Source organism: Podarcis cretensis, assembly GCF_951804945.1.
Source record: "Podarcis cretensis genome assembly, chromosome: 14".
Classification (NCBI taxonomy): Eukaryota; Metazoa; Chordata; class Lepidosauria; order Squamata; family Lacertidae; genus Podarcis; species Podarcis cretensis.
Window position 1 is genome coordinate 32,158,247 of NC_137183.1, and position 27,136 is coordinate 32,185,382.

Here is a 27,136-nt window from a genome sequence, read left to right on the forward strand (position 1 = left end):
GGGAGTGTGCATGGAAATGCACAAATTAATAAAATTTGCCTGCAAAAATGCATTCTGCTAGGGGAAAATGATTTGGAAAGACATGCATAGTAAGGGAAAGTTGCATACAAAAGTTTGTATGTTAGGAAAAATCCACATCCAAATGCTGATGCATTTTGTCATGAGGACTTTTCAAAAATAATAATCAGCTAACTGATGTGAAAATGTGGAGAACCAAATTTAAGACTGGAGAAATGAGAAATGGAGAGCAGCCAAAGTGAATAGATTTGCCCATCCCTTCTGCCCACTGACACACTTGCCCAAAGAACCCCCACTTGAGCCAGTGGTCAGCAGGCGGGAGGTGCAGTCCATCTCGTCGTTTTTCTGAGGGGGGCGGGAATGAGTTAAGAGTTAGATCATAGCTGGAATTAGGACAGGAAAATCTCCCTGGGCCTTCAGCGATGGCAGCGGCTTGGATGTTTCCTAGTCTCTAAGTGAAGCCAATTGCTCAGGAGCAAAACACAGTCGGTTTCTTGTTCTTTAGACATATTTTTGTAGCTTAAAAAGAAGAAAAAGCACGCCCTACTGGCTTGGAAGGCCAAGTTATTTTTGTCACCGTTTTTTCGCTGCAAAAGCTCTTTTTTGAGATGACCTCATTTATTACTATGACCAGCAAAGAGCCTCAGTGGTAGGAGAACCACTTATTATCTTCTTGCAAGCTAAGCCACGCCGTCTTGTCTTATGGAAGACACCCACTACTTCAGCAGGGGTGGAGATGGGAAGAGGCTTGGTCATAGTTGAATTAATGTACTGGTTTATTGAAAATGTACTGCTGCCAACAACAACAAAAAGCACCCAAAGTAATTCATAACAAGAATAAAGTACAGTAACACAAATACATAAACAAGCTAAAAGCATACTTTTACTCTGATTATCTAATAACTGGTGCTGTCCAGAGTGGCTCAGCAGCATAAGTGATAGGACAATGCCTTCTCTTGGGGTTACAATTTAAAAGGCACAACACAAAAGAAAAGGGAGCTGGAAGGGAGGAGGAAAGAAGGAAGCTCAGTTACTTAGTTCTTAGTTACAAAGTTATTGCAATGACCAGCTGGAACAGAGTGATTTAGAGAGGCCAAGCCAAAAGTTGGTGGCTCCAGGGTCCTGGATCGCTCCATTTCCCACAGTCCGATGGAAACTGAGCCACGTAGCAGTGGATCATCAGAGGCACCCAAAGAGGAGTGCTGCTCCTACAAGCCCCAAGCTTTCCCAAGGAGCAGCAGGCTGCTGTACTCAGAGGCTGATTTCGGTACATCTGGACAATGCACATTTCTCAGCAGCCTCCCTGAATTACAACAGAGACTGCAATTTCAGAGCAGATTGAAGTGGGAGAGAAATGTCCCCAATGGTGAGAAGGGTTGTTATTCCAACCAGATGTGTCCAGAGTGCTTGTGAAATGTCAGGCTTCGAAAATGTGACATCTTCTTCCAGCCACACTCTTTGCTTCTGCGGCTGCTAAATCATGCAGACATCCACTTCAGTGCCTCCACCCCTTCTAGCCAAGGTTGTTCCTGTGTTTTTGGACCCTGCTGTCTTTTAACCTCCGTTAACTGGAAGAGAGAGCACTGTCACAGTTGAAGCTGTCTAGGGCAAAATGGCCATGCAGGCTCAGGCTGTGTGGGAGTTGTGCCAAACATCTGGAGGGCACCAGGTTGGGGAAGGCTGCCGTATGAGGTGTCACAACTGAGAAAGCCTTCTCTCCAGTTACCACCCTCTCCCTACTTCAGAGGGACATGGAGGAGGGCTCTAGGTGATGATCAGTTAGGTTGAAAGTGGTCCTTTAGGTCCCCAGCTCAGAACCATAAGAACATGAGAATAAGCTGCTGAATCAGACCAATGGCCCATCTAGTCCAGCATTCTGTTCTCATGGTGGTCAGTCAGATGCACCTGTAAGAAGGACCCGTGCACAAGAGCAGTCACCTCTCCTGCCATTTCCAGCAACTGATATAGCAGTGTAAGGCCTTAAACATGACCACCTGCACTATGAATTGTGCCTGAAAACAGACGGGCAGCCACTGCAGCTGTTTGAAAACTGGAAAAAGTGATCCTCCTAGCCAGTTCCAGTTCCAGTAGCCCCACAGTTCCATTTTGAACTAATGGGAATTACTGAGAGTCTGTTGTTGACAGTCCTGCGTACAATTTGTTGTGCTAGTCCAATGCAATAGTTACCAGTGCTCAGAACAACAGCCCATTTCAGCACCAAGAAATTAGACGTTGGTTAGATTTATTAGGAAGGGTGGTAAATCAGTTTCCATGGAGCTTTTGGCACGACCCTTCCAGCTTAATCTACTGACTGACTGAGCTTGCTCAGAAGCCTAAGCATTTCCTCTCGTTCTTCTTTAGGGAAGCTCCATACCTTAGTGATAGAATATCTGTTTTGCATGTAGAAGGTCCCAGGTTCAATCCCCAGCATCACCAGGTAGGGCTGGGAAAAGACCCCTGCCTGAAACCCTGGAGAGCCTCTGCCAATCAGTGTAGATAATAATGAGCTAGATGGATCAAGGGTCTGACTCACTGTAAGGCAGCTTCCTATGTTCCTCTTTAAATCAGCCCTTGATTCAGAATGATGAAGACTAGAAGCTTGCTTTATTTTTAGGTGGTAGAGCATCTGATTTGCATGCAGGGCGTCTGAGGTTCAGTACCCAATGGCATCTCCAGGTAGGGCTGGAAATTAACCCCACCTGAAACCCTGGAGAGCTGCTGCCAGTCAGTGTACACATTAATGAGCTAGATGGACTCTGTATAAGGTGGATTCTCTTTCTTACCTTTGGCACCCCTGCTCTTGCCTCCTCCAGTGTTGGAATTCGGATTGCAAACTTCTCCGTGCATGCACTGGTGGTGTGCTTAATGCCTTGTGATTCCCTGATACTATTCTGGACTTTCTCTTCCCCAAAAAGGAGCTTGGATGTCTGGATCGGGTTCAATGCAAGCCCCAGCCCTCTGCAGCGAGAGGAAGGCTTCAATCTGCAGAGCTGTCAGAACTGGCTCCCTGGAGAGCCTCACCCGTCCAATGCTGACCACTGTGTCCGGATGGGCCCGGCCGGCCAGTGCAACACAGACCTCTGCACAGCCAAGCACAGCTATGTCTGCGAGCACAAGCCGCAAGGTGGGTAGCTTCCTGAGGAGTCCCTCTTGGAGGCAGCTTGTGGGCAGAGCTCTGTACTGAACATTAAAATTCTGCACCAAGAATTCTGCAACCCGGACAACACATTGTGCATCATTTCTCTCATCCTTTGCAGTCTTTCTGCTCTGTGTGACTTACTCTAGTTTTTTTTTCTGGCTGGGAGGGAAGGACAAGGAGCCAGAAGTTCTTCCCCCAGTCCATGAAAATTATATCCAGGCACTGAGTAGGCTCTGCCCATCGGCTGCCTGGGGCAGGCTTGCTTTTTACAGAATCAGAAGGCTGCTTGTCCATCAAAGGCTTGTGGGGGAGGAATTTAATAATAACTTTGGAAGACGCATCCAGGTACATTTTCCCATTGAAAGTATCCAAATAAGTAGATGGTGTCCAAAGTAGGCGCAACTTCTGTCCAATTGATTCTTCTGTTTCCCAATAGCTGTGATGGTTTAAAAAAATTTAAATGGGATTTTTAAAAATATAGCAACAAATATACAATATAGCTTGATATATGTTATGTGCTTAGGCTTGGGTCCTGCTTGCAGATTTCCTACAGGCAACTGTTAGCCACTGTGAGAACACGATGCTGAACTAGATGGGCTGATCTGACAGGTTCCTCTTAATGTCACTCCATAAGAAAAAGGGATAGAGGCTAAATTTCTTCCCTACCTGTTTCTTTTAAACAGAGATCCTTTTAAATGCTGAGCACTTTTACCTGGGCACTCCCACCTTTGATACTCCTGTGGCCACGAGCAATGCTACGGAAACTGAGGAGCTGTCAGCCCCGTCAGGAACGGTGGAGGTGAGGAATGCTAGTGGTTCCCTTTCAGATCTCCCCTGCTAAGGCACCCTGCAGCTCTGTGAACCTTTTGAGTGTTGTGTTTTCCAGACGGTGGTGTTTCCCAGCTTGGAGTTCCAGCAGGAGGGTTATTTGGTAGCCTTGGAGCTTGTGACTCAGGAGCTGAAGAGGGATGTCCAAGTCCGGTTTCGAGTGCACCGCCCAGCACTCACAGAAGGTGAGGTGCCATTATGTGGCTTGCTGGGATTTCTTGCTAATGTGAATCTGAAATATTTGTACAAAAAGAAGGAATCATAATACTGTAGATTTGGAAGGTACCCCAAGTCTCCTGCAATGCAAGAATCTCAGCTAAAAACTCTTTGACCAATGGCAATCATACCTCTCTTAAAAAACCTTCAATGAAGGAGTGTCCACCACCTTTCCAAGGAGTCTGTTCCACTGTCAAACAGCTCTTTCTAATGTTTAGTCCGAATCTCATTCCTTGTAATTTGAATCGACTGGTTCAGGTCCCACCCTCCAGAGTAGCAGAAAACTAGGGCATACTTGGGGCTGGCAGACAACCTTTTTATTGTGCATTATTCAATATGATTTGTGCTCACATGTCAGGATAGTTATATACAATCCAACTTTCAATTGTCTTTGCGTCTGCAAAGGTTTGGGGGCAGAGATGCTGCTTCTTTCCCAATCATTGCATGCCCGTAGCTTCCTGCTGAAATCCTGTAACTTTTTGTACCACAAATATTCCAGCATTGTTGTTTCGTCCAGCTTTTGTTACACCACTGTTTGGAACTCTTAGTAACCCTTCAGCGTCACACAAGAATGTCATAAGACAACCCACCCACCCCAGACAACATATTTACAAGCAGAACATAACATAAAAGGACTTGTTTTGCTCCCCCAATATTATTCTTCCCAGATATTATGAATGCAACAACTCAAATTTGTACCTTGATTTTTGGTTTCATGTGTTTCATTTTAACTTCCATTCAACTATATTTTACATCTGTTTCTTATATCTTACGTGTTATGGAGTATTATGTTCTTGATTAAATAAATAAAATATTAATATATCTCTGGAGCCCAGACAAGGCTCAGGCAATGTTTATCTGTTTTCTCCTTCCTGCCCACAGTCTGCAAGGAAGTCCTGAACACCATGGAGCTGTTACCCAGTTTGGAAGAGAATGGGACGTGGGCAGAAATGGAGTGTGCGCTTGGGCTCCTGTGGTGCCCTTTGACCAATACATGCCTTCCGCTACAAAACTGCTGTGATCCGGAGACTTGTGCCAACAATTCTGCCACCAGCTCGTCCAGCCCCTCTCCTCGCACTTGTGAAAACCTGTCAGGGAGGAGCGAACTCAAAGAGTCGCTTTTTACCTTGCCACCTGGCCCTTCCACACGGTACCTTGTGAGTGTTTTGAACCCAAAGTGCATCCGGGATATTTCTACCATTGTGCCATATTAAGTCACTCAGTAATATTTTCTGGAATCGATATACAGTACTGAGTTTCAGTTGCTTCTGGCTAGACTCTGTTTCTAATCCTGGCCGCTTCCCCCCTCCTTTCCTCTGAGGGTCTGTTTGGGCTCAGTAGTTAGCGCTACCTTCACTAGTTTTGCTTTGTTCTGTTGTCTGCTTCTGATGTGTTGCAGCCTGGGCTGCGTTCTTGGTTAGCAGAAGGCTTGTATGGGCAGATAGCTGCATTATTGACCAATTTGGTTGAGAAGATGTAACAGATGGAATGAAATAATATGCTGTGCATTAACCAAGAAGGGCTGCTAAAGTGGTTTACAAATCACAAAAAAGGGAGGGAAACGATAGTCCCAGACCCACTGGTGGAGGAGGAGGGGGTGCGGTCCGCCCTGGGTGTCATCCCTGAGGGGGGTGACATCGCCGCGCCCCCATGGGAGGCTAGCCCCGCCCCTGGGTGCACAGCATGTGCACCACTCCAGGTGCCAGAGCGTCTAGCTCCGCCTCTGCCCGGACCTCAGACTTAGGATCACAAAAGGAAAATGGATTAGGAGCAAGAAAGAAATAAGCAAACTTGGGCACAATGTCTTAGATAATTGAGTTCTTTTGAGCCTGCTGTACCCAGTTGGGTGTGACCAGCATAACCAACCCCTGCACCCAACATTCAACTCACAGTTGCAGTACAAGGGTGCTGGTGGGGCCTGCAGCAGCCCATACAGAATGGGCTGGGTTTGGAGTATCGAAGTGACCGTGACTTCTCTTTCACAGTTGCACTTCAGGAGCAAAGACACTTTCATCAGGCCAAATGACACCGTGAGCATCCAGCATGACGCAGGGCCTGGGGCCTTCATCCTTTGCCACCCAAGCCAGGTGCCATCTTACCAGATGAGTTACTTCACCCTGAACTCTTCAGACTGGGAGCCAGGCTCTCTTATGCACCCTGAGGCTGGTGGCTGGCATAACGACTCCACCTGCTACTTTAGGGTCCTTTCTGTTGCTGAAAAGACAGTAGCCATTATTGGGGAAGGGAATTTGGGTGTGGACCGCCCTGGCCTGTATGCCGTGAGGGCCACTGTAGAGAACGGAGTCTTCAGCGACAACCTATCCTGTGATTTCGTGGCTGTCTCTCCGGTGTCGGGCCTCCGCGTCATTTACCCTCCAGAGCAAGGTGGCCGAATCTACGTGGAAACCAACCACACTTGGCTGGTGGTGAAAATCTCTTCTGGGATCAACGCAACTGCAGGATGGTTTGCGGGGAGCCAGAGCTTTCCCTTTGGAAGGAGCTGCCCGCCTTCTGTCATCCCACTTGTGCCTGAGTGCACCAGGGACACCAATGATACCTGGTTCTCAGTCGTCGTGCTGGAGAACATCGGGGGAAATGCCAGCACCCGAGTGCTGTGGGCAGAGAATGCTGTCAGCTCCCAGAACATCACCATCACTGTGAAAGCAGAGGATGCCATCCGAGGCCTCCGCGCAACCCCAGACCCAGAGACCAGAGTCTTGCTGAATAACCGTGTGGTAAGTAGGGTAAGGAGATAAATTTGCTTTGGTTCTCCTTTAAGCACCACCCTGCCTCATCTGCAACCTTCTGGAACTATGCACAAACCGAAATGCACTGATCCTTTGAAATTTGCACTTTTCTGAATTTTGCAATGCAGTGCTTCAGCCAAGATATGTGTACAAAAGTGGGTGTGGGTGTGTGGGTGTAAAAAAATGCATATATTAGTGAAAATAACTTAAAATGCATTCTATGAAGGGAAGTGGTTTGCAAAAATGTGTATGTTCAGGAAAATATGCACTAAAATGCTTATGTGTTCTAACTCAGCCTTCCTGAGTGTTTTGTGCTACAACTCGTATTAACCCTGGCCAACACTGCTATTTTGTACTACAACTCCCATCAGCCCCTGCCAGCGCATCTGTGGCCATTACAGTCCAAAACATCTGGAGCCCACCAGGCTGGGGAAGGCTGTTGCACCATTTCCCAGCTAATCATTGTCAGATCCGTCCCTTTCTGAGTTCGTCATACTGTTTACTTCTCCTCTGCTTTTTGACAAAAGCGGTTTGAGAATGATGGAGTCCACTTGACAGGGGCCCTGCTCTTAGAATGGTCACGATTTGAAGTCACATGTAAACTTTTCTCTGAAATAATAATAATAATAATAATAATAATAATAATAATAATAATAATATATTTATACCCTGCCCATCTGGCTGGGTTTCTCCAGCCAGTCTGGGTGGCTTCCAACGGAATATTAAAATACAATAACCTATTAAACATTAAACGTGCCTGCCTGTTCCCATCCATTGCAGAGTTACGTCCCCATGATGGATGCCGGATCGGACGTTACCTTCCGGTGGACCGTGGACGATAAGCGCTCTTTCACTTTCTACAACGATGTCTTCCATGTTATTTACCAGACACCGGCTGTGTACAAGCTGTCGGTAAGTCACAGGCAGCTGCTGTCAATGGCTACTAGCCATGATGGCTTTGCTCTCCCTTCACTGTTGAAGGCAACAGTGCTTTTGAATGCCATTTGCTGGAAACCAAAGGAGGGGAGAGTGGTCTTCTGCTCAGGTCCTGCTTATGGGCTTCCCATTGGGGCATCTGGTTGGCCACTGTGAGAACAGGAAGGCTGGGCTAGATGGGCCCCTTTGGACCTGGTCTAGCAGGTTCTTCTTACGATTTTATGTTCTTTTGCTTTTATGTTCTTACGTGTTGGGTAACAAGGAGAGGAATGAAGGGGTAAAAGCATGTGAGGATTTCCAGCACGTTTCTCTCTCCCAGAGCGAATGATGGAGAGGAGGGGGAAATAGATGTTGAAGGATGTCATGGTGCAAATGCCCCTTGGTTATATATCTGTTCTATACTGTGCCAGAGCTTTTTCTTTCTTTCCCCTTCCCTTATAGCTCACTGCCTCCAACCACGTCAGCAACGTCACTGTGGACTACAACATCACCGTGGAGAAGATGAACAGGATGAAGGATCTGGTGGTCTCTGAGATCCCACCCCTCGTCCCTCAGAACAGCACTGTGGAACTGGCAGCCACGGTTACAGTGGACTCCGCTGTGGACGCCACATTCCTGTGAGTTCTCCCGATGTATGATTGGAACAAAACAGAATGAAAAAGAAGGACTGCGCAGGGGAGTGTTTCCACTCCATGCATCAGGGGTGGGAAGCAGGTTTTCCATGGACTGGGCAGCTGTGTTGGCCTTCCAGCTTTTCTGTTACCTGCCTGCAACTGCATTGAATTGAATGAATAAAACAACAATGCAATATACAAAAAATAGAAATAAAAAGTCAATTATATAAAATACATTTTGGGATTTTGGGATCAATAGTCAAATGGTGGATCTTATTCTGATTGCCCCAGCTAAAAACCTTGCAACCTTTGCTGTCACCTGCTCATCTTGATCTGCCAAGAAAAAGGACGCTGTGGCAGTGGTTGGGTAACCCAGAATGGACAATAAAAGAGGGGTGATAATCTCATTCCTCAAGTCTTTATAAAGAGTGCAAGTCAGAAGGGCATGTGCCACTGATTCGGGAGTGCCATCTCCACAGGGAGATCTGTTACCTGTCAGCAACTGCATGTTTTACTACTTTCTCTGCTGTGCAGGTGGGACTTTGGAGACGGCGACCGTGTTGCTTTCCAGTTCAGGCCTCCCTATAACGAGTCTTTCCTCGTGCCAGACCCCAACATCCATCAGGTTGTAATTGGGCATAACGTATCACATACCTACCAAGAATCAGGTGAGAAAAGTGTTCTGTTTTGTTTTTCGTTTGCGACCCCATGGCCAATTGAGTATATGGGATGTGTGCTTAGGACAGTTTCTACTTTCTGTGTAGATGCAAATCATAGGCATAGAACTGTAGACTTTGAAGGGACCCAAAGGTCCCTTCAATGGACCTCCTACAATGCAGGAATCACAGCTAAGTATCTGGCTACTATAAGCACACAAATGGGCCCAACGAGCAGCTGGGAACTCGGAGAATCATAGAGTTGGAAGGGACCGTGAGGGTCATCTGGACCAACTCCGTGCAATGCAGGAATCTTTTTGCCCAGCGCGTGGCTCAAGCCCATGACCCAGAGATTAAAAGTCTCATGCTTTACTGACTGAGCTATCCCAGCTCCCAGAGTTCATTTTGTGGCCCCTTCCGCTTTTCCAGTTGCTGCCTCCTGTGTGCGCAGACAGCACTCAGTGGCTCTACAAAGCAAGTTCCTTTGAGATTGCCTCTCCCCAAATGTCCCCCCTTGGCATTTTTGAACTACTTCTGGTGCTCTACTCTGTGTTCCATCCCTGTGGGAGGTCAGGTTGACCTCAGCAAGAAGTAGTTAGCCAACTGGTTGCTATTAAGTGTGGTGAATAATGGCCTTGTATGAAATTCCCATTAATGGATGGTCTTTGGAATACAGCACCAATTGCAACGTTTTATATTTCAGGAATTATATATCATGAATGTGGTGTCTGATCCCATGTTATCGTGACTATCATGTAGTTTGCAATTAATTAGCAGGCAAATGCACAGTGGGGGTTTTATAAGAAAGGTTCCTGCACGAGGAAGAACCCGCCAAATCAACAGGGATTGTCACCCAAAACCAGTGCGTTTGTCATTTGACTGACCAGCTCAGGAGCTTTTTCGTGATAATTGCCTTTTCAGGGCTGTTAGAGCACATCTCAGGCCTCTAGAAGGGAGTTGCAAGACCTGCTTGGGAACTTGCTTAAGTTCAGAGGATTTCTCCTGCTGCTAATCTGGCTGTATTTTAAGTTTTTATTTGTTCTTCTTATGAGGTTTTCTATGCATGATGTTTTGAACATCAAGCAGAAATGATATAAGTGAATGAATATGCAGAATGAAATTATCTGATAACATTCAAATCTGCATACGCTCTGTGTGGCAAGTGAAACCAATGTGCTCCAGATTCTGTGTTTCTAAGAGCAAATGGTTCAGATTAAGTACATTTGCTTGATTTGTTCTCTCATTCCACCCTGGAAGACAGTCTCTGTAGTGCTGGGTGTTCCTCATTCGGTCCTGTCCCCTCTCTGACATGAAAGATGGGGATGGGGAAGTAAATCAATTCAGTTCTCCCTTCATGGCAACCTTACCTAATTTATCCTTTCTGAAATAATATTAGAACTGAAACTCGGCCATCCTCAGAAATTCACACCTCTGAATTTTGAAGTACAGTTACTGAAAACAGCATACAAAAGTTGGTTGTATTAGGGGAAATTGTTATATAAAAATGTGCATATTAGGCAAGATTCTATAGAAAGATTTGTATAGTGGGAGAAATTAGCACTGAAATGCTGATGGATTTTCATGATGTGGAAATGTTTCCAAACGGATCTGGATAACAACATAAGACTGGAAAAATGGGAAACCGAAATTGACAGATTTCCCCTTCTCCATGAAATGAAATATTGTTGCTGTTGCCCTGCCTTTCCAACTAAAGGTACCCAGAGCAGCATGCAACAGAGCAGTAAAAACAGTACAGATTTTTTAAATTAAAAAAATGATTAAGATGCAAACCAAAACATCCTGAAAAGTAAGCAATTCACAGTTGCTTATCTTTCATCTACCAAATATGCACATATTGTTCAAAGAGAGAAACCACAAGAGTGGGAAGTTCTTATTCATTTCTCTCCCTCTCCCTCTCCCTCTCTCCCTCTCCCCCTGCCCCCTTCTCCCCGGCCTGGTCACAAATGCAGGTGAATATATCCTGAGTGTTTTAGTATCCAATGAATTTGAGAACCTGACCTACACGATTCCTGTCCATATCTATACTTACCTGATGGAAGTGACCCTGGAAGTTGATGCAGATGTCTTGGTTGCTGGTCGCCCTGTCACTTTCAAAGCTGTCCCCCTGCCATCTAGCTATGGGGTCTCTTACACCTGGGATTTTGGGGATGGCTCTGTGGCGTCTGTGCAAAGCCTGCCGGCGATAGTCCACACCTACAGCAACAAGGGGATGTACAACGTCAGCCTGAGAGCCAACAACACCATTAGTGCTGTAGAAACATTCCAGAGTTACCGTGTCTTTGAAGAGATTAGCGGGTTGCAGGTGGTTCTGGAGGAAGCAATGGAGCTCCGCACGCCAGTAGAGATCACCGCTTCTGTGGAAACAGGGGACAGCATCCTGTGGATATTCGACATGGGTGACGGGACCGTGGTGAACAGTTCCGTGGCATCCGTGATGCACATCTATTTAAAGGAGATGAATTGCACAGTAAACGTCACAGCAACGAATCCAGTCAACTCCGTTTCCCAAGCTGTTCCTGTCCGGATATTTGTGCTGATGGTTCTCAAGATTGAGCCTTCCACTTGTATCCCAGAGCACCCCGATGTACAACTTACTGCCTATGTTTCTGGTAACCCAGAGGACTACCTTTTTGACTGGACGTTTGGAGATGGGTCATCCAACGTCACCGTGAATGGGGACCCAACGGTGAGGCACAACTTCACCCGCAGTGGCACCTTTCACCTTTCTTTGGTCCTCTCAAGCAAGGTCAACAAAGCTCATTATTACACCGAGGTCTGTGTGGAGCCAGAGGTCACCAACGTCTCGCTCTTCATAAGGCCACAGTTCGTGAGACTGGGCAACGAAAGCAAGTTCCAAGTCACAGCTTTACCCCCTTACCCCTATCGCTACCTCTGGGACTTTGGGACAAACGAATCCACTCGGTTTGGTGGGACGGAAGTTAGTTACACCTACAAAGCCCCCGGTGTCTACTTGGTCACAGTGACAGTCTGCAACAACGTATCTTTCAATAACGACTCAGTCTTCGTGGAAGTCCAAGAGCCGGTTGGGGTCGTCAGGATTGAGTCCAACGGCTCGAAGGTTTTGGAACTGAACCAAGTCTACCTGTTCTCTGCCAACGCTAGCGGGACCAACGTGAGCTATCTGTGGTACTTTGGGGATGGCATGAGCCAGCTGGGGAAATTCATCACCCACTCCTACAACAAGAGTGGCACCTATGCCATCACCCTGACGGGCTGGAACAATGTGAGCTTCCGTGAAGCAAGGCTTAATGTGACAGTAAAGAGGCGCCTTCAAGGCCTGACCATCAATGCCAGCAGGACAGTGGTGCCTCTAAATGGTTCTGTGAGCTTCACGGCTACCCTCCTCGCTGGCACTGCTATCCGGTACTCCTGGATCTTGTGCGATAGGTGCACCCCCATCCCAGGCTACTCCACCATCTCCTACACTTTCCGTTCAATTGGGACGTTCAATGTGATCGTGACTGCAGAGAACGAGATTGGGTGTCTGCAGGACAGCATCTTCATCTACGTCTTGGAGCAGATCGAAGGGCTTCACATTGCCGGTGGCGACCTCATGGATGACACCTACTTCCCCACCAACAAGACGCTCCAGATGCAGGCGGCAGTGAGGGAGGGCACCAACATCTCCTACAACTGGACTCTCCTGAAGGAAAACCACCCGGTGCAGACTTCTGCAGGGAAGACCTTCTCCCTGGTTGTCCTGGAAGCAGGGGTCTACGTCATCCACCTGAAAGCCACAAATATGCTGGGGAGCTCAACAGTGAACAAGACAGTGGAGTTCATTGAGCAGGTTGGTGTCTTGAAGCCCATCGCTTCCCCCAACCCTGCTGCGGTCAACATTTCTGTAAACATAAGTACGAGTGTCACTGCTGGGACTGGATTGATGTATATTTGGTACCTGGAGGATGGTCTCTTTCTCCAAACTGCCTCCTCTGCCATCACACATTCCTTCCCAAGTCCTGGTGCCAAAGCAGTTACCGTTGTGGCAGAGAACAAATTTGGCTCTGCCAATGCAACGCTTGTGGTGTACATTCAGGAGCCCATCATAGGAGTGAGGATCAGGACCGTGAGGCTGAATTATACTGGTTATGTTGAGTCAGGCTCAGAGGTAAACTTCTCTGGGGAGCTGGAAAGGGGTTCTGATGTAGCATGGACCTGGAAGCTGCTGAACACCACCATATGTGGGCAAAGAGTGGCCTTGACATTCCCCTCACCTGGAGTCTTCTCCGTCTGCTTAAATGCTTCCAACGATGTCAGCTGGGATGTGGCCTGTCACAGCGTGACCGTGGAAGACCCAATCCAGGGCCTAAAACTCACTGTGGGCAAGGAGGTGCTAGAGCCTGGGGAAGAGGTCAACTTTGTCATTGGGATGGCTTCTGGTTCCTCTGTGAGCTATAAGATGAGTGTCGGCGGGAACCACTCCATGGCACTCAACTCTTCCAGCTTCACCTATACATTCACCCAGGTTGGAGATTACTTAGTAAGGGTGACTGCAGAGAACCACATCAGTGTGGACTACACGGAAGTCCTCATTGTGGTGCTGGAGGCCATCCATGGCTTGAAGGTCACGGACTGCTGTGAGCAAGGCATGCCTGTTGGAATAGAGAGGCGCTTCACAGCTGAGGTTGACAGTGGCTCGCGGGTGTCATATTTGTGGCAGCTCTCTTTGGAGGGAGACCACGGGCGTTCCCAGGTCCGCCTAGAAGGCCGAAGCATCCCTTATACCCCGGAAGCTGCAGGTCGTCTGGAGATCCATCTCACCGCTTGGAACCGTCTAGGCAGCCTAAACATAACCATCGTGATAGAAGTCCAAGACATCATAATGCAACTTTCCCTCCTGCCTGTCAGCTCCTTTGCTAACCGGACAACGACGTTTGAGGTGTCTGTGCTGCCCAGCGCAAGGCAAGTTGCCTTTTGGTGGCACTTTGGAGATGGTTCTCCAGCTCAAAGGACAAGTGTGCCATCCGCCAGCCATACCTACCTAAGGCATGGGGATTACTTGGTGGAAGTGAATGCCTCCAACCTCATCAGCTTCTCCATTGCCCAGCTCACCATCACGGTCCAGGTGCTGGAATGCGAAGAACCAGAAGCTGAGTTGGCGTTACCTGGGCAAGTGGTCATGAAGCGGTCGCAGAAGAATTACTTGGAAGCCCAGCTTGACTTGCGGGGCTGCACTAGGTACCAGACCAAGTACGTGTGGGAGATTTACAAAGCCCCCAGCTGCCTGCAACTGGGCGCCTCTGACAAAGTCCTCCTGTCCAACGTGGACGTCAGCCGGCCGCAGTTGGTCATCCCCAAGCTGGCACTCGACCTGGGCACCTACTGCTTCAAGTTCCTGGTCTCTTTCGGAGACACACCACTGTCCAAGAGCATTTTCGCAAATGTGACTGTCACTCCTAACAAGCTGGTGCCCATCATTGATGGAGGATCGTACCGTGTGTGGTCCAGCACCCGGGACCTGATCTTGGATGGGGAGAAATCATACGACCCTAACCTAGAAGACTGGGAACAGACGCCGTTGCATTATCAGTGGTCTTGTATGTCTTCCTCCAAGGTAAGCAAACCCTGGGCTTTGAGTGAAGGAGCAGCTGGGTGGGGGTGCACTTGTGGGTAATTTCCATCATTTTAAATACTTAGACGTGGGTAGCGCTGTGGTCTAAACCACAGAGCCTAGGGCTTGCCGATCAGAAGGTCGGCGGTTCGAATCCCCGCGACGGGGTGAGCTCCCATTGCTCGGTCCCTGCTCCTGCCAACCTAGCAGTTCGAAAGCACGTTAAAGTGCAAGTAGATAAATAGGTACCGCTCTGGCAGGAAGGTAAATAGCATTTCCATGCGCTGCTCTGGTTCTCCAGAAGTGGCTTAGTCATGCTGGCCACATGACCCGGAAGCTGTCTGCGGACAAACACCAGCTCCTCGGCCTATAGAGCGAGATGAGCGCTGCAACCCCAGAACCCTAACGGTCTGGGGTACCTTTACCTTTACCTTTTAAAGACTTAGAAGCCTGGTCTGGAACTAGTGCTGCAGGAGATCTATACTTTGAGAAGGGGGAGGGGCATTGTGAGCCGGGACCCCGTGTCCCCATTCTCCCCCTGTTTTCTGCCTTGATGTGTTTTGCTTTTTGGATTGGCAACTGGGGCGGGGGGCACAGTAGCTGAATTTGGCTTAAGGCTTGCTGAGCTCAAGACTGTGGCTGCATTGACGCAATATATTTAAGGCATATTCCCTCCCCCCCAAAGAATATTAGGAGTTGTAGTTTGTTCAGGTTGCTGAGGGCGTAGCTCTTTGAGGGATAAACTACAGTTCCCAGGATTCTTGTGGGGGGGGGAGGGAGGTGCAGACAAAGTTTAGTTTAAATGTATGGCATGTATGTGGCCTAAAATAGAATTCTAGAGATACAAGTGGGTGGGGGTTTATTAGGTCATCTAAACCCCGCTGCTCAATGCAGAAAATCCAGTTAGATCAAGGAGAGCCCCCACCTCATCCCTAGGTGATTGATTCCTATGCACTGGAAACCATAATTTGATTAACCAACTCCCAAATCAGATTAGCCGTCTCAGGTTCAACTTGGGATCAGCTACAATCCAGATATCCACCTGTTCTGCTGACAAGCCAGGTATTTCCTATCCTATACCTGTGCATTGGATTCCCACCCCACAAAGAAGAAGTTTTTTTCATTAGACTGCAGTGGTGTTTTCCCATTAAACACCCTCGGTTCAAATGTTTGACTTCCTTTGCCCAATTTTAGGAACAGAGCCCCAGGACTGTGCAGGGACACTCACCTGCCCTGGTTCACACCACCTTTATTTTGCTATCTTTCATGACTGTTCCAAAATTGTGTTTTGGCGGCATACATATTTTGCCCTAAAGTATGCCCTACAAGAAAAGCAACCCAAAAGTTTGGCCGTTGGAGGCCGTTTGTAGGCATGGAAGCTGCATTTACTCTTACTCACTTCCCCTCTTTGCTTTGGCATGCCAACCTGGTGCCCTTAAGATTTTGGAGTACAGCTCCCATCAGCTCCAGTCAGCCCCATCATGGTTGGCGCAGCCTGTTTTAACAAGATGAGGGTACTAGAACAGGAAGAAGTTTGGCATATACCCAGGTTCTGGTCTCAGATCCTCAGGACAGGACTGACCTTCTGTTTTAAGGCAGGTTTTGAATGTCTCCTCTGCCCTCCTCCTCCCTGTTTCCTTACGTGCAACAGAGCTCATCTGCGGGATGTGCGCTCAACTTCACTGCCACAGGGGGTGTCGTTACTGTTTCCCGATCCATACTGGAAGCAGATGTGGAGTACACATTCGACCTCGCCGTCTGGAAAATGGGGATGAGTCCTGAAGCTACGAATCAAACGGTTAGTGTCATGGAGTCCTCTCTGCTCTTCATCCTCAAACAGTACCTTCCTGTACTGCCGTTGCGGGTTGCTTCAGGGCAGTAGGGAAAGGCAGGCTCATACTCTCCTTGAGAATGCCCCTCCACTGGTACTTAATTGTGTGAACAGCCACACAGGGCCCTAGTCCGTACTGATGATCGTGGTGCTCTGTTTTTGTTTTTTTTTGTTTTTTTTAAATATATTTTATTAAGGGTTTTCTTGTTTTACAGTGTAAGTGTAATGCCTTGTATTTTTTCCCCCCGTGTAACATTTTTACAAATCCATTTCATTTGTTGAGGCATTAGGGGGAGAAGAAAAAAGAAAAGAGAAAAAAAAAAGAAAGGAGGGTGGAGGGAGGGGAGATGGATGGGGGTGGGGTCGGGTAGCGGTGTTTCTATTATGCTTAATGTATGTAGTTTGGTGTCAGCGTGCTTGTGTTGTTCACTTGTGTTCCTTTGGTGGTGAGAGAGGTTGGGGTTGGCCTAGGATGTGTTAACCCACCTACTTTCAGCAGCCAGAAACACCATAACCAGACACTGGAGAGACCTGTCAGGAGTAAGCATGGACCAATGGTACCAAATAGTATGGGAAACAGCCCTACTAGAAAAATTAACTAATAAACTGAAACTGACACGGGGACAAACAGAAGAAGACACCTTCACCCCAATATGGCTCCCCTTTATCACATACACAGCCCAGCAGGACAATGACAATAATCCACCAACAGCATACAAATCAATATGGCTAACTTGATCCAAAACACCCACCCACCTCACTCACACACGAAAACAAAGATTGTGGTGCTCTGTTGAGACTGCATTAAGGTCCCTGGAATTAGGGCCACTCACACCTGCCTCCCCAATGAATCTGAGAGTTTGTTCTGTCTTCATAAATCTTTCTCTGCAACTCCAGATATTTTGAACTACAACTCCCATCAGCCACAGCCATCATGGCAGTGCTACCCAGAACAAAACTTTCCGTTTTTAAGCATTCACATCACCTCACACATATTCTCTGTAATGCTTGCAATACCCGTAAGCCAGAGGTCAGCAAACTTTTTCAGCAGGGGGCCGGTCCACTGTCCCTCAGACCTTGGGGGGGGGCGGACTATATTTTTTTTTTGGGGGGGGGAATATGAATGAATTCCTATGCCTCACAAATAACCCAGAGATGCATTTTAAATAAAAGGACGCATTCTACTCATGTAAAAACACACTGATTCCCAGACCGCCTGCGGGCCAGATTTAGAGGGTGATTGGGCCGGATCCAGCCCCCGGGCCTTAGTTTGCCTACCCATGCCGTAAGCTATACACTGTTACTGTAGTAATGTTACTGTTTTTATTCTTACATTTCTATCCCATGTTTCCTCCAAGGAGCTCACAGTGATTTACATGGTTCTGCCTCCTCTCCATTTTATCCTCACAAGAACCCTGTGGGGTAGATTAGAGTAAGAGACAGTGACTGGACCAATGTCACCCATTGAGCTTCATGGCTGAGAGGGAATTTGAACTCTCGCCTGCAAGGTCCGAGTCTGACACTCTAACCATTATGCCACACTAGTGTTGCATGTTCATGGCTGAGGCTGAGGTTCTGAGGTGAAATTTGAGCCGAAAAGTGCCAGGATTTCTGCTCCCATAGATATTTCACTGCTTTTGGCTCTACCCACCACTAGCATGTGGCCCCTGGAAAGTTGTTCAAAAATGAATGTGGCCCTTGGACTGAAAATGCCCCCCCTCCCAAAAGTGCACAAGTGGGTTTGCATTCTGGCTCTGCCACAGATTCACAGTGTGACTGTTTTGAAGTCAGTCTCCTGTGGCTTCAGCTGCCCCATTGGCCACAGGAGAAGGGCAGCAAGGGAAACATGTTAAAGATTGCAAAGGAAATTGAAAGTGCTGCTTTCATTGATAAGCAGCAGGTCCTAAAGGTCCCCCCCACACACACACACACATTGCTATATGTGGAGTTCTACCTTTGGTGCCTCTAGCTCAGTACTGACTACACTGGCAGGCAGTGACTCTCCAAGGTTTCAGGCAGAGAGTCTCTCCTAGCCTTTCCTGAAGGAACTGAACTTGGAACTTTTTGTATGCAAAGCAAGTGCTGTATCTATATTCCTTTTATATTCCATCTATATTCCTTCAACTAAAATGTAAGATTCCAGTTCTCATGGTTCTGAATAAAGGGCTGACTTAAACAGGAACATAGGAAGCCGCCTTATACTGAGTCAGTATTGTTTACACTAACTGGCAGCAGCTCTCCAGGTTTTCAGGCAGGGGGTGTTTCTTAGCCCTACCGGGGATTGACATTGGGATCTTCCTCTTCCTACACAGACCTGCCATATGTGAAATCATTGGCCCATCTGGCCCATCACTGTTGTCTCTGCAAATGTCTCTCCAGGCCTCATGGGGAAAGGGAGCTCATTCCCAACCCTGACACCTCAGTCTTTTTTACCTGGAGATGCCATTGCGGATCGAACCTGGCACCTTTTGCATGCAAAGCAGATGCTCTCCCACTGAGCTACATGGCTCCCATTTCTGCAGGGAGACAGCTGCCAGATAGATTAGGATAGCCCAGTGTGTTGGGTGGGGTTGCAGAGGCAGGCATGGAATGCCCAGAGTTGCCCATCTTCAAATACAGTGGTACCTCGGGTTATATACGCTTCAGGTTACATATGCTTCAGGTTACACACTCCGCTAACCCAGAAATAGTGCTTCAGGTTAAGAACTTTGCTTCAGGATAAGAACAGAAATCGGGCTCCGGCGGCGCGGCAGCAGCAGGAGGCCCCATTAGCTAAAGTGGTGCTTCAGGTTAAGAACAGTTTCAGGTTAAGAACGGACCTCCGGAACGAATTAAGTACTTAACCCGAGGTACCACTGTATGAACATTAGGAGAGAAAAAGAACCCTTTTGCTGATAGCCGAGGCTTTTATTTTTTGCTTTTCTTCCCATGGTGCCTTGGAAAAAGCAGAGGGATAGAGGGAGGGTAACACACACACACACACACATTCCCCCTTCTTTTTAAAATAACTGCACCTATCGGTAGTCCGCAAAACAAAACTGAGCAGCAAAAGGAATCTGCAGGCCAAAAAACCTTATGGTTTCTATCACCAGCTCCAGGAGAGGCTTGGCAACCCGAGATGCCGTTTGTCTGCAAGTGGAAATTCTTACTGCCTTGATCTCCCTCTTGCTCTTCTCCCTCTTTCCTTTTGTGTGTGTTGTTCTTTTGGAAACTGAAGACTGGAAGGAAAGAGGAAGGTGGGGGGGGGGGGAGGCAGAAAGAACCAAAGTCAAATTGATAGTCTTTCAAGGACATTCCGTACAATCTCGCTTGCATACATGAATGCAAAACAATGATTTGACTGTCGCAGGGACGGGAGGAACAGATGGGGCCCTTCAATCTTGCTCTGCGGAGAGAGGGCTTTGGTGCTCTTTTAACAGCCTGCCACATTAAACAGCAGCTCTATCGCTACTGTCAAAAATGCCTATTATTGCCTGAAGCCTCAAGAGACAGCCTTGGCTTCTGTAGTTATTTAGAGTTGCATGGAGATAATGGCGCAATAGCTGGAGTATCTCACAGTTGCCATAGCTCAGTGGTAGAGCATCTGCTTTGTATTGCAGAAGGCAATACAAGTACTCTATTTGTATTGCAGAAGTACAACCCCCAGCATCTCCAGGTAGGGTTGGGAAAGAATTTGTAATAATCCAAGAAGAGCTTGCTGGATTGGGTCAGAGGCCCATCATAGTCCAGCATCCTGCTCTCACAGAGGCCACCCAGATGTCCCAAAGGGAAACCTGCAGGCAGGACCTGAGCACAATAACAACCCTCCCCTCCTGTGGTTTTCAGCAACTGGTATTCAGAAGCATTGCTGCCTCCAAACATGAAGGCAGAGCTTTCTTCTTTGGCGATCACTCGTGGCCGAGTAAGATTGTTTTCCACGAGCACAGCAGAGCATAGCAATCATGGCTACTTGGCACCAATAGCCCTCCCCTCCATGAATTTGCCCAGTCTTCTTTTGAAGCCATTCAAGTTGGTGGCCACCACTGCCTCCTGTGGGAGTGAGTTCCATAGTTTAACTACATGTTATATTATTCCCTGGAGAGATGCTGCCAGTTAGTGCAGGCAGCATTGAGGTAGCTGGACCAATGATCTGGCTCATTATGAGACCGTTTCCTACGCTGTTGGAGAGACAAGTGTCCCGTGGAAGTGAAGGCCATCCTGGGGTGCCAGGGTTTAGAAAAGCATTTCCCTATGGAACCCAGCTGGGAATTCCAAGCATTTGCCATTCAATTCTCATTTCCAAGCCTTTTTCATACTTGCCCTTTTGACTCATTGTGTGTTGTTTGCTTAATCAGTCAGCAGTCCTGTTTTCAATTGCGTAATTGAGGAAAACCTGGGTGAACAGTATTCCCCTTTCTCCAACCATCCACAGTTGGGCAATAGCTTCAGTGGGACCAACCAAAGTGTTACACAAGTGTGGAAAGCTTTTGAGTTCTCCAGAACTCTTCATCATCAAGATGTTACACAAAGCAGGAGCTAGGGGTGGGTGGAATGAAGAAAAACCATAAAAACCAACAGGAATCCCTATGTAGTCTGAAGAGGCAGCCATGAGGTCAGCTTGCAGAGTTGATTCTAAGAAGGAGGTATGGGCTGAACAAGTCCCTCCCAAGTGCTGTAGGTAGCAGGTTATAAACTTAGGATTCTGAGACTAAGGCATCTAATAGAAACGTAAAACACAATGTATCTGATGTAGGCAGGAAGCAGAAGCAAAGACAAACTTGGCCACCTTTAATTTAGTGAAGCCTGGGATAAATTTGATGAAAAAGTCCCCTGGAGCCAAGTTATGTAGTATTAACTAATTGTTGGAGGGGATTTCACCCTCAAAATGCAAAGTCCCTCTTGTGGGGTTGGGAAATCATCACTCTTTGTCTGTATATTCCATCTGTGTGAAAAAGGACCTGTTCATGCCAGCCTTCCCTAAACTGGTACCCAGCAGATGTTTTGGAATACAACTCCCATTAGCCCCAGCCAGCACAGCCATTTTATGATGCTGAGGCTGATGAGAACTGTAGTCCAAAATACTGTAGGGTATCAGGCTAGGGAAGGTTGTTTTTGGTGAACATGGTATCTTTCTAGTCCTGTAAGAGAAAACTCCTTCTAGGCCTGTATGTCACATGGACTGCCCCTCCTTCCCCCTGCCCCTGGTCATCCTATAGATTACAGCCTACATTGTGCAAAATGATTATTTTAAGTAACAGAATGAATCACACAAAATGATGGGGAAATTATGTAAATCCATTAGTTTTGCAGAATTTATCTTTATTTAATAGAAATTATATACTGCTCAGTGATCAAAACCTCTAAGCAGTTTACATAAAATATACTTCAAAATTACCAATAAAATCAGATGTTACAAACAAGTTAACCTAAAAAAAAGAAAAGAAATATATTGGTTGTGGGATTCAGGGCCTCATGGTGCAGAATTCAGATTCTCATAGTTCAGAATTCTGCTCTTTCTTCTTAACACAGACTCTGCTTGCTCCAGTTATCCTCTGGGGAGGGATTCTGCTGACACCTCTGCTTCTGTGGGCTCACTGTGCTTTCTCTCCCAGGTGCTACTGAAGAAGGGGACGGTCCCCATCGTCTCCCTGGAGTGTGTCTCTTGCAAGGCCCAGTCTGTCTACGAAGTGAGCCGCAGCTCCTACGTGTACCTGGAAGGGACCTGCTTGAACTGCCAGAATAATTCCAAACAGGGGGTAAGGTGGCCATTGGATGTTTCTGGGGTCAGCCTTGCACAGTCAATTGCCAGCTAATTGGGTGCCTGGATGTGCCCACTATAACTAGGAACATAAGAAGAGCCCTGCTAGATCATACCATTGGCTTATCTAGTCCAGCATCCTGACCAGATGGGAAACCTGCAAAGCACAGGTCTAGAGCCCAGGAGCACTCTCCCGCCATGTGTGTTCTAGCAACTGGTATTCAAAAGCATTGCCACCTCTGACCATGGAGATGCTATTAGTCATCCTGGCCATCAATAGCCCTTTCTACCATGAATTTTCCTAGTCCTCTTTTAAAGCCATCCTAGTTGGTGGGGGAGATAGTTCCATACTTTAACTATGCAATGCATGAAGGATTCCTTTTTTTTTACCCATCCTGTGTCTTCCAGCATTCATTGGATGCCCACAACTTCTGGTGTTATGAGAGAGGGAGAAAATTTTTTTCTCCAACCACTTTCCCACCATACAGCTCCCAAAATCTTTGGAGGGAAGCCATGGCTGTTTAAAGTGGTATCACAGTGCTTTAAATGTTCCGTTGTGAATGTAGCCTGTATTGTTAAGCACAAACCAATCTCTAGGCGGTGAGAGGTTTTCCAGGGTCCAAACACTTTTCATGGGTTTGGATTCCTTGGATTGATGCCCCTGGAGACTTTATGGAGTTTCTGTGATAATCAGATTTTATTTACACTTATATACAGTCTGAGCATGAAATGGGAGTTCTCACTGAATTCCTAATGCCATATCTGATGGAGCACTCTGGGAAATCCCTGAGATTTAGACAGCCTTCACTAGGGATCGAGCCTTTAGTGCGGTGGGCTCTGCCCTGTGGAACTCACTGCTGATTGATGTTTATCAGGAATCATCCCTGCCTTCTTTCAGACACTTCCTATAAACTGTATTATTCACATAGGCCTTTGCCATGTGAATTTCTTTTTACCAACCAGTATTTACTGAGGTTTTAATTATCTTGTATTCTGTATACCACTTTGCTGTGTTTTTATGGAAGTGTGGTCTATAAACTTTTAAAGCGACAACAAACAAAAGCTCCCAAGAGATCCTCATCAAGTAGAGAACATGATTCTCACAGAGAACAGGCCTCTTGAATCTCTGTCAGATCCAGTTTCAAGTTGCTGTTGAACTGCAACTCCCATCATCCTAGACCGTTGGCTTTGTTGACTGGGGCTGATGGGAGTTGTAGTCCACAGCATCTGGAGGGTACCAGGTTAGGGAAGCCTGCTTTAAACCAAGTGATGGGGCCCTGCAGAGGTCCTAGGACTCTTCAGTCTCGCCCCCACCCGTGTTCTCCTGTTCCCTCTAAAAAAATAGTTGGAAGGTGATGTAATGCAGGAGACTCAAGCTGGATCCCACAGTGGAAGTATTCCCAGCAGACAGTTTGGGCTCCTGCCTGCTCTCCTTGGCCCAAATGTCTGGGAATGGAGTTGAGTGATCATCCAAAACTTTGGCCGGACGTTGAAAGTAACTTTCCTCTATACACACACACGCAAACTCAGTCTGAAAATGTTAGAAATTCCTTTTTGAATTTCTACATGACAAAAGTTAAAGCTTTTCTTGGTCTTTTTCTGCGCCTCTTTTGTCTGTGTAGAGATGGTCGGCACACAGCTTCAAAAATAAGACTCTGGCCTTGGACAGAACAACCACCTCCACCGGCAGCAGAGGAATGAACCTGGTCCTGAGGCCAGGGGCTCTGAAGGACGGCGAGGGCTATACCTTCACTCTGCACATTACAGATCTGGCCACAGGGGAGGAAGGCTTTGCCTCCATCGACCTGTTTCCAAACCAGCCACCATTCGGGGGGTCCTGCTGGTTGTCTCCAATGGGACCTATCCAAGCATTGACTGCCAAGATTCATTTTGAATGTACAGGTGAGACCAGATTGTAAGATGATGTCCAACACGGGCTTCAAAATACATACCTGAGAGCAAATTATGCTTGGTTTGATAGATCCATAAAAGAAATAGGAGGGACAGTGTAGTATATTAGATAGACTAGGTGTGGCCCTCCAGATGTTGCTAAACTACAGTTCTCATCAACCCCAGCAAGGGTGGCCAATGGCTAGAGGAGATGAGAGTTGTAGTTCAGCAGCATCTGCAGGGCTAAAGATTGCCCACACCTTAGATAGATGATTGAACTTATTGGAGACTTGTCTTAAAGCTAGTCTTTGGCTATGGGGCCTATGGAAAAGGTGCCTCCTCTGAGTGTGTCCTGAGCCATTTTTCTTATTCTTTTGTTTGTTTATTAAATTTATATGCCGCCCTTTATCCAAGGATTATTTATTACTTTTATATCCCAGCTTTCCTCCAGGGAGCTCAAGGTGGCCTACATATTCCTCCTCCCCATTTTCCTATCCCAACAACCCTGTAAGGGTTCTTCATTTCAGCAGCTTAATTCAGGTGGGAAAAGTCATTTTGTTGAACAACTGGAAGCCATGCTGGTTACCAACAGTAGCGCCATTAGTTCATGTTTCAGAAGCCCAAAAGGTGCCAGCTAGGAGTTGGGCATTCTCAGTGTCACCTACATCACAAAAATTTGGCAGGCATCCTTTGCTGCTCACTTTCAAATGTCTCTTGAATACATTTTATGCCAGCAGTCTTATTCAGTTTTTCATATTTTCTTAAGATGAGCCTGCCATTTTTTATGACTATTCTGTATTATGTCTTTATGGTATCTTAAACTTTTATATTGTACCTGCTGTACACCATGTTGGTGTTGCATATGAGTGGACAGTTTATGAATATTTATTATAAATAAATCTGTTGGGTTGTATCAGCTACGTTCTCCTCTGAGCAGACCCATTGAAGTTAGTGGCCTTACGTTAGTTGTGGCCACTATTTTCAATGGGTCTACTCTAATATTGGAAGCAACCCATTGCAAATTACCCAGTAAATCCTGATCGACCTTCTGTAGTCACCCCGATCTACTTTGTGCATTTGGCTGGCAGGCTGGAGAGATACGGAGGACGAAGACACCCCCTTGGTATACACACTGCTTGCTGCCCGCTGCCGAACCGGCCACTGTGAGGAATTCTGGGTATATAAAGGCAGCCATTCCGAACATTCTGCCTTCCTGCCCCCTGGATTCCAGGAGGGAGGCTCCCTGGTATCTGTCTCAGTGCTGGTGCAGGACCAGCTGGGAGCAACCGTTGTGGCTTTCAACAGGTGATGATTGTTGATGTTGTTTAATTTGTGGCTCCCTTCCACTGGAGCATCTTGAAGCAATTCCACAATGCAGTGGAAACACATTTAAAGCTGTTGAACACATTAAAAACAGTTAAAGCAATGTCAAATCCAATACAGGTGATGGCTAGGACAAAAATCTCCACATAGAGGCCTTTCCTTTCCAAAACAGTATTCTTTTTACAGAAGACGAACTAATACTGCTCTGCTGACTTCAAAAACCCATATGAGCACTCATAAATACCCACAAAACCTACTGTTTCCTCAGTCCCCTCCAAATGCTTGTCATTTCTTTGTCTGCAGCCAGATGGGCAGGCTGGATGACTGGTCCATCAACAGGTGAGCCTGCTACCACCAGTCCCCCCCCCCCTGCATAAAAAGGGATGCCCCCACCCAGTCCTGTTTGCTTGGAAATAGTCTTAACCTATTTCAAGGATCAGTCCAAACTTGCATGGGTTAGTACAAAATGTTCAGCAGTTTTTATTTCAGTACTCACCACATCCCTGGGAAAGAATTTCCCGTAGGTCTGTAGAGGGGTTTCCAAGAGCCTGGAGACTTCCAGGTTAGGGTGAGTTGGCATCAGCCTTACCCAATTTAGCATCTGTTCATAGCAGCTCAGCTAAAGAGTCAGACATAATCTGCTTTCCCTTTCTCTAGTTAAAAACTCTCAAGCTAAAGCCAGTTATCTATTATTATAGCAAGAGGTGTGTTTCCTTTATATTCTGAGATCATGCTTTGATCTGGTCATCTTTCCTCCTGGTTCTCTAATCTACCAACCCATAAAACCTCAGGGAAGTACTAGGGTCTTAATTCCCAGCTAAAGGTAAAGGTAAAGGGACCCCTGACCATTAGGTCCAGTTGTGACCGACTCTGGGGCTGCAGCACTCATCTCGCTTTATTGGCCGAGGGAGCCGGTGTGCAGCTCATGGTCATGTGGCCAGCATGACTAAGCCGCTTCTGACTAAGCGCACGGAAACGCCGTTTACCTTCCCCTGTTTATCTACTTGCACTTTGAAGTGCTTTCAAACTGCTAGGTTGGCAGGAAACTGCTAGGTTTCCCAGCTACACACACTTAATTACCAGCCAGGGTGCCACCTTCCAGACTGACCTCTGGCTAGGCTTAACAAGCTAACCTCATGGTGCCCTAGCAAACTTGGGAGCAAGAGTTACATTTTTATGTAACAGAACATTTCCTTTGCAGTGCCCTTTAGATGCTTTGGAGTTGGCAATAACTCCTGACATCTGTTAGGGAAAGGCTGATGACAAGGGTTTGTCCAAGTTTACAGCTCTTTTGAGATAATATGGGTGGCAGGTGGGAGATCGATACTTTCTGAAATGCAAGTTTGTTGGTTTATAAATCAAGGGGAGAGGGCTGTGTCTGTAAGCGCTGCCCAATTTGTTTGTCTCAAGAAAGGATTCAGCACCCTTTTCTCATCAGTAACAAACAGCTTCGTGGTGATGAATGGGCTTCTGCTGGGGACAAATTGGAAACAGAGCAATGCAACATTCATCTTAAACGAGATGCCTGCTTCCCATGCTGGCATCACACACCCCTGCTCCTTTCTTAGAAAAATTCTGGGGAAGCTGAGCTGATCCATCACAACAAGG

The 27,136-nt window shown here is 47.0% G+C and overlaps 1 protein-coding gene across 2 annotated transcripts in view; it reads left to right on the forward strand.

The window, feature by feature from the left end:
* The window catches only part of PKD1 (polycystin 1, transient receptor potential channel interacting), a 108,576-nt gene that overhangs the window by 49,708 nt on the left and 31,732 nt on the right, over positions 1-27,136 (forward strand). Inside the window, exons 7-19 of one of the 2 annotated variants that reach the window (XM_079952727.1) lie at positions 2,934-3,142; positions 3,841-3,956; positions 4,044-4,170; positions 5,084-5,358; positions 6,187-6,936; positions 7,729-7,860; positions 8,326-8,501; positions 9,033-9,166; positions 11,125-14,750; positions 16,399-16,545; positions 22,170-22,313; positions 23,938-24,217; positions 25,294-25,510. In XM_079952727.1, the coding sequence (XP_079808853.1) occupies positions 2,934-3,142; positions 3,841-3,956; positions 4,044-4,170; positions 5,084-5,358; positions 6,187-6,936; positions 7,729-7,860; positions 8,326-8,501; positions 9,033-9,166; positions 11,125-14,750; positions 16,399-16,545; positions 22,170-22,313; positions 23,938-24,217; positions 25,294-25,510 (6,333 nt within the window). Of the gene's footprint in view, positions 1-2,933; positions 3,143-3,840; positions 3,957-4,043; positions 4,171-5,083; positions 5,359-6,186; positions 6,946-7,728; positions 7,861-8,325; positions 8,502-9,032; positions 9,167-11,124; positions 14,751-16,398; positions 16,546-22,169; positions 22,314-23,937; positions 24,218-25,293; positions 25,511-27,136 lie in introns of both variants that reach the window. The other variant, XM_079952726.1, reaches the window with a different exon arrangement.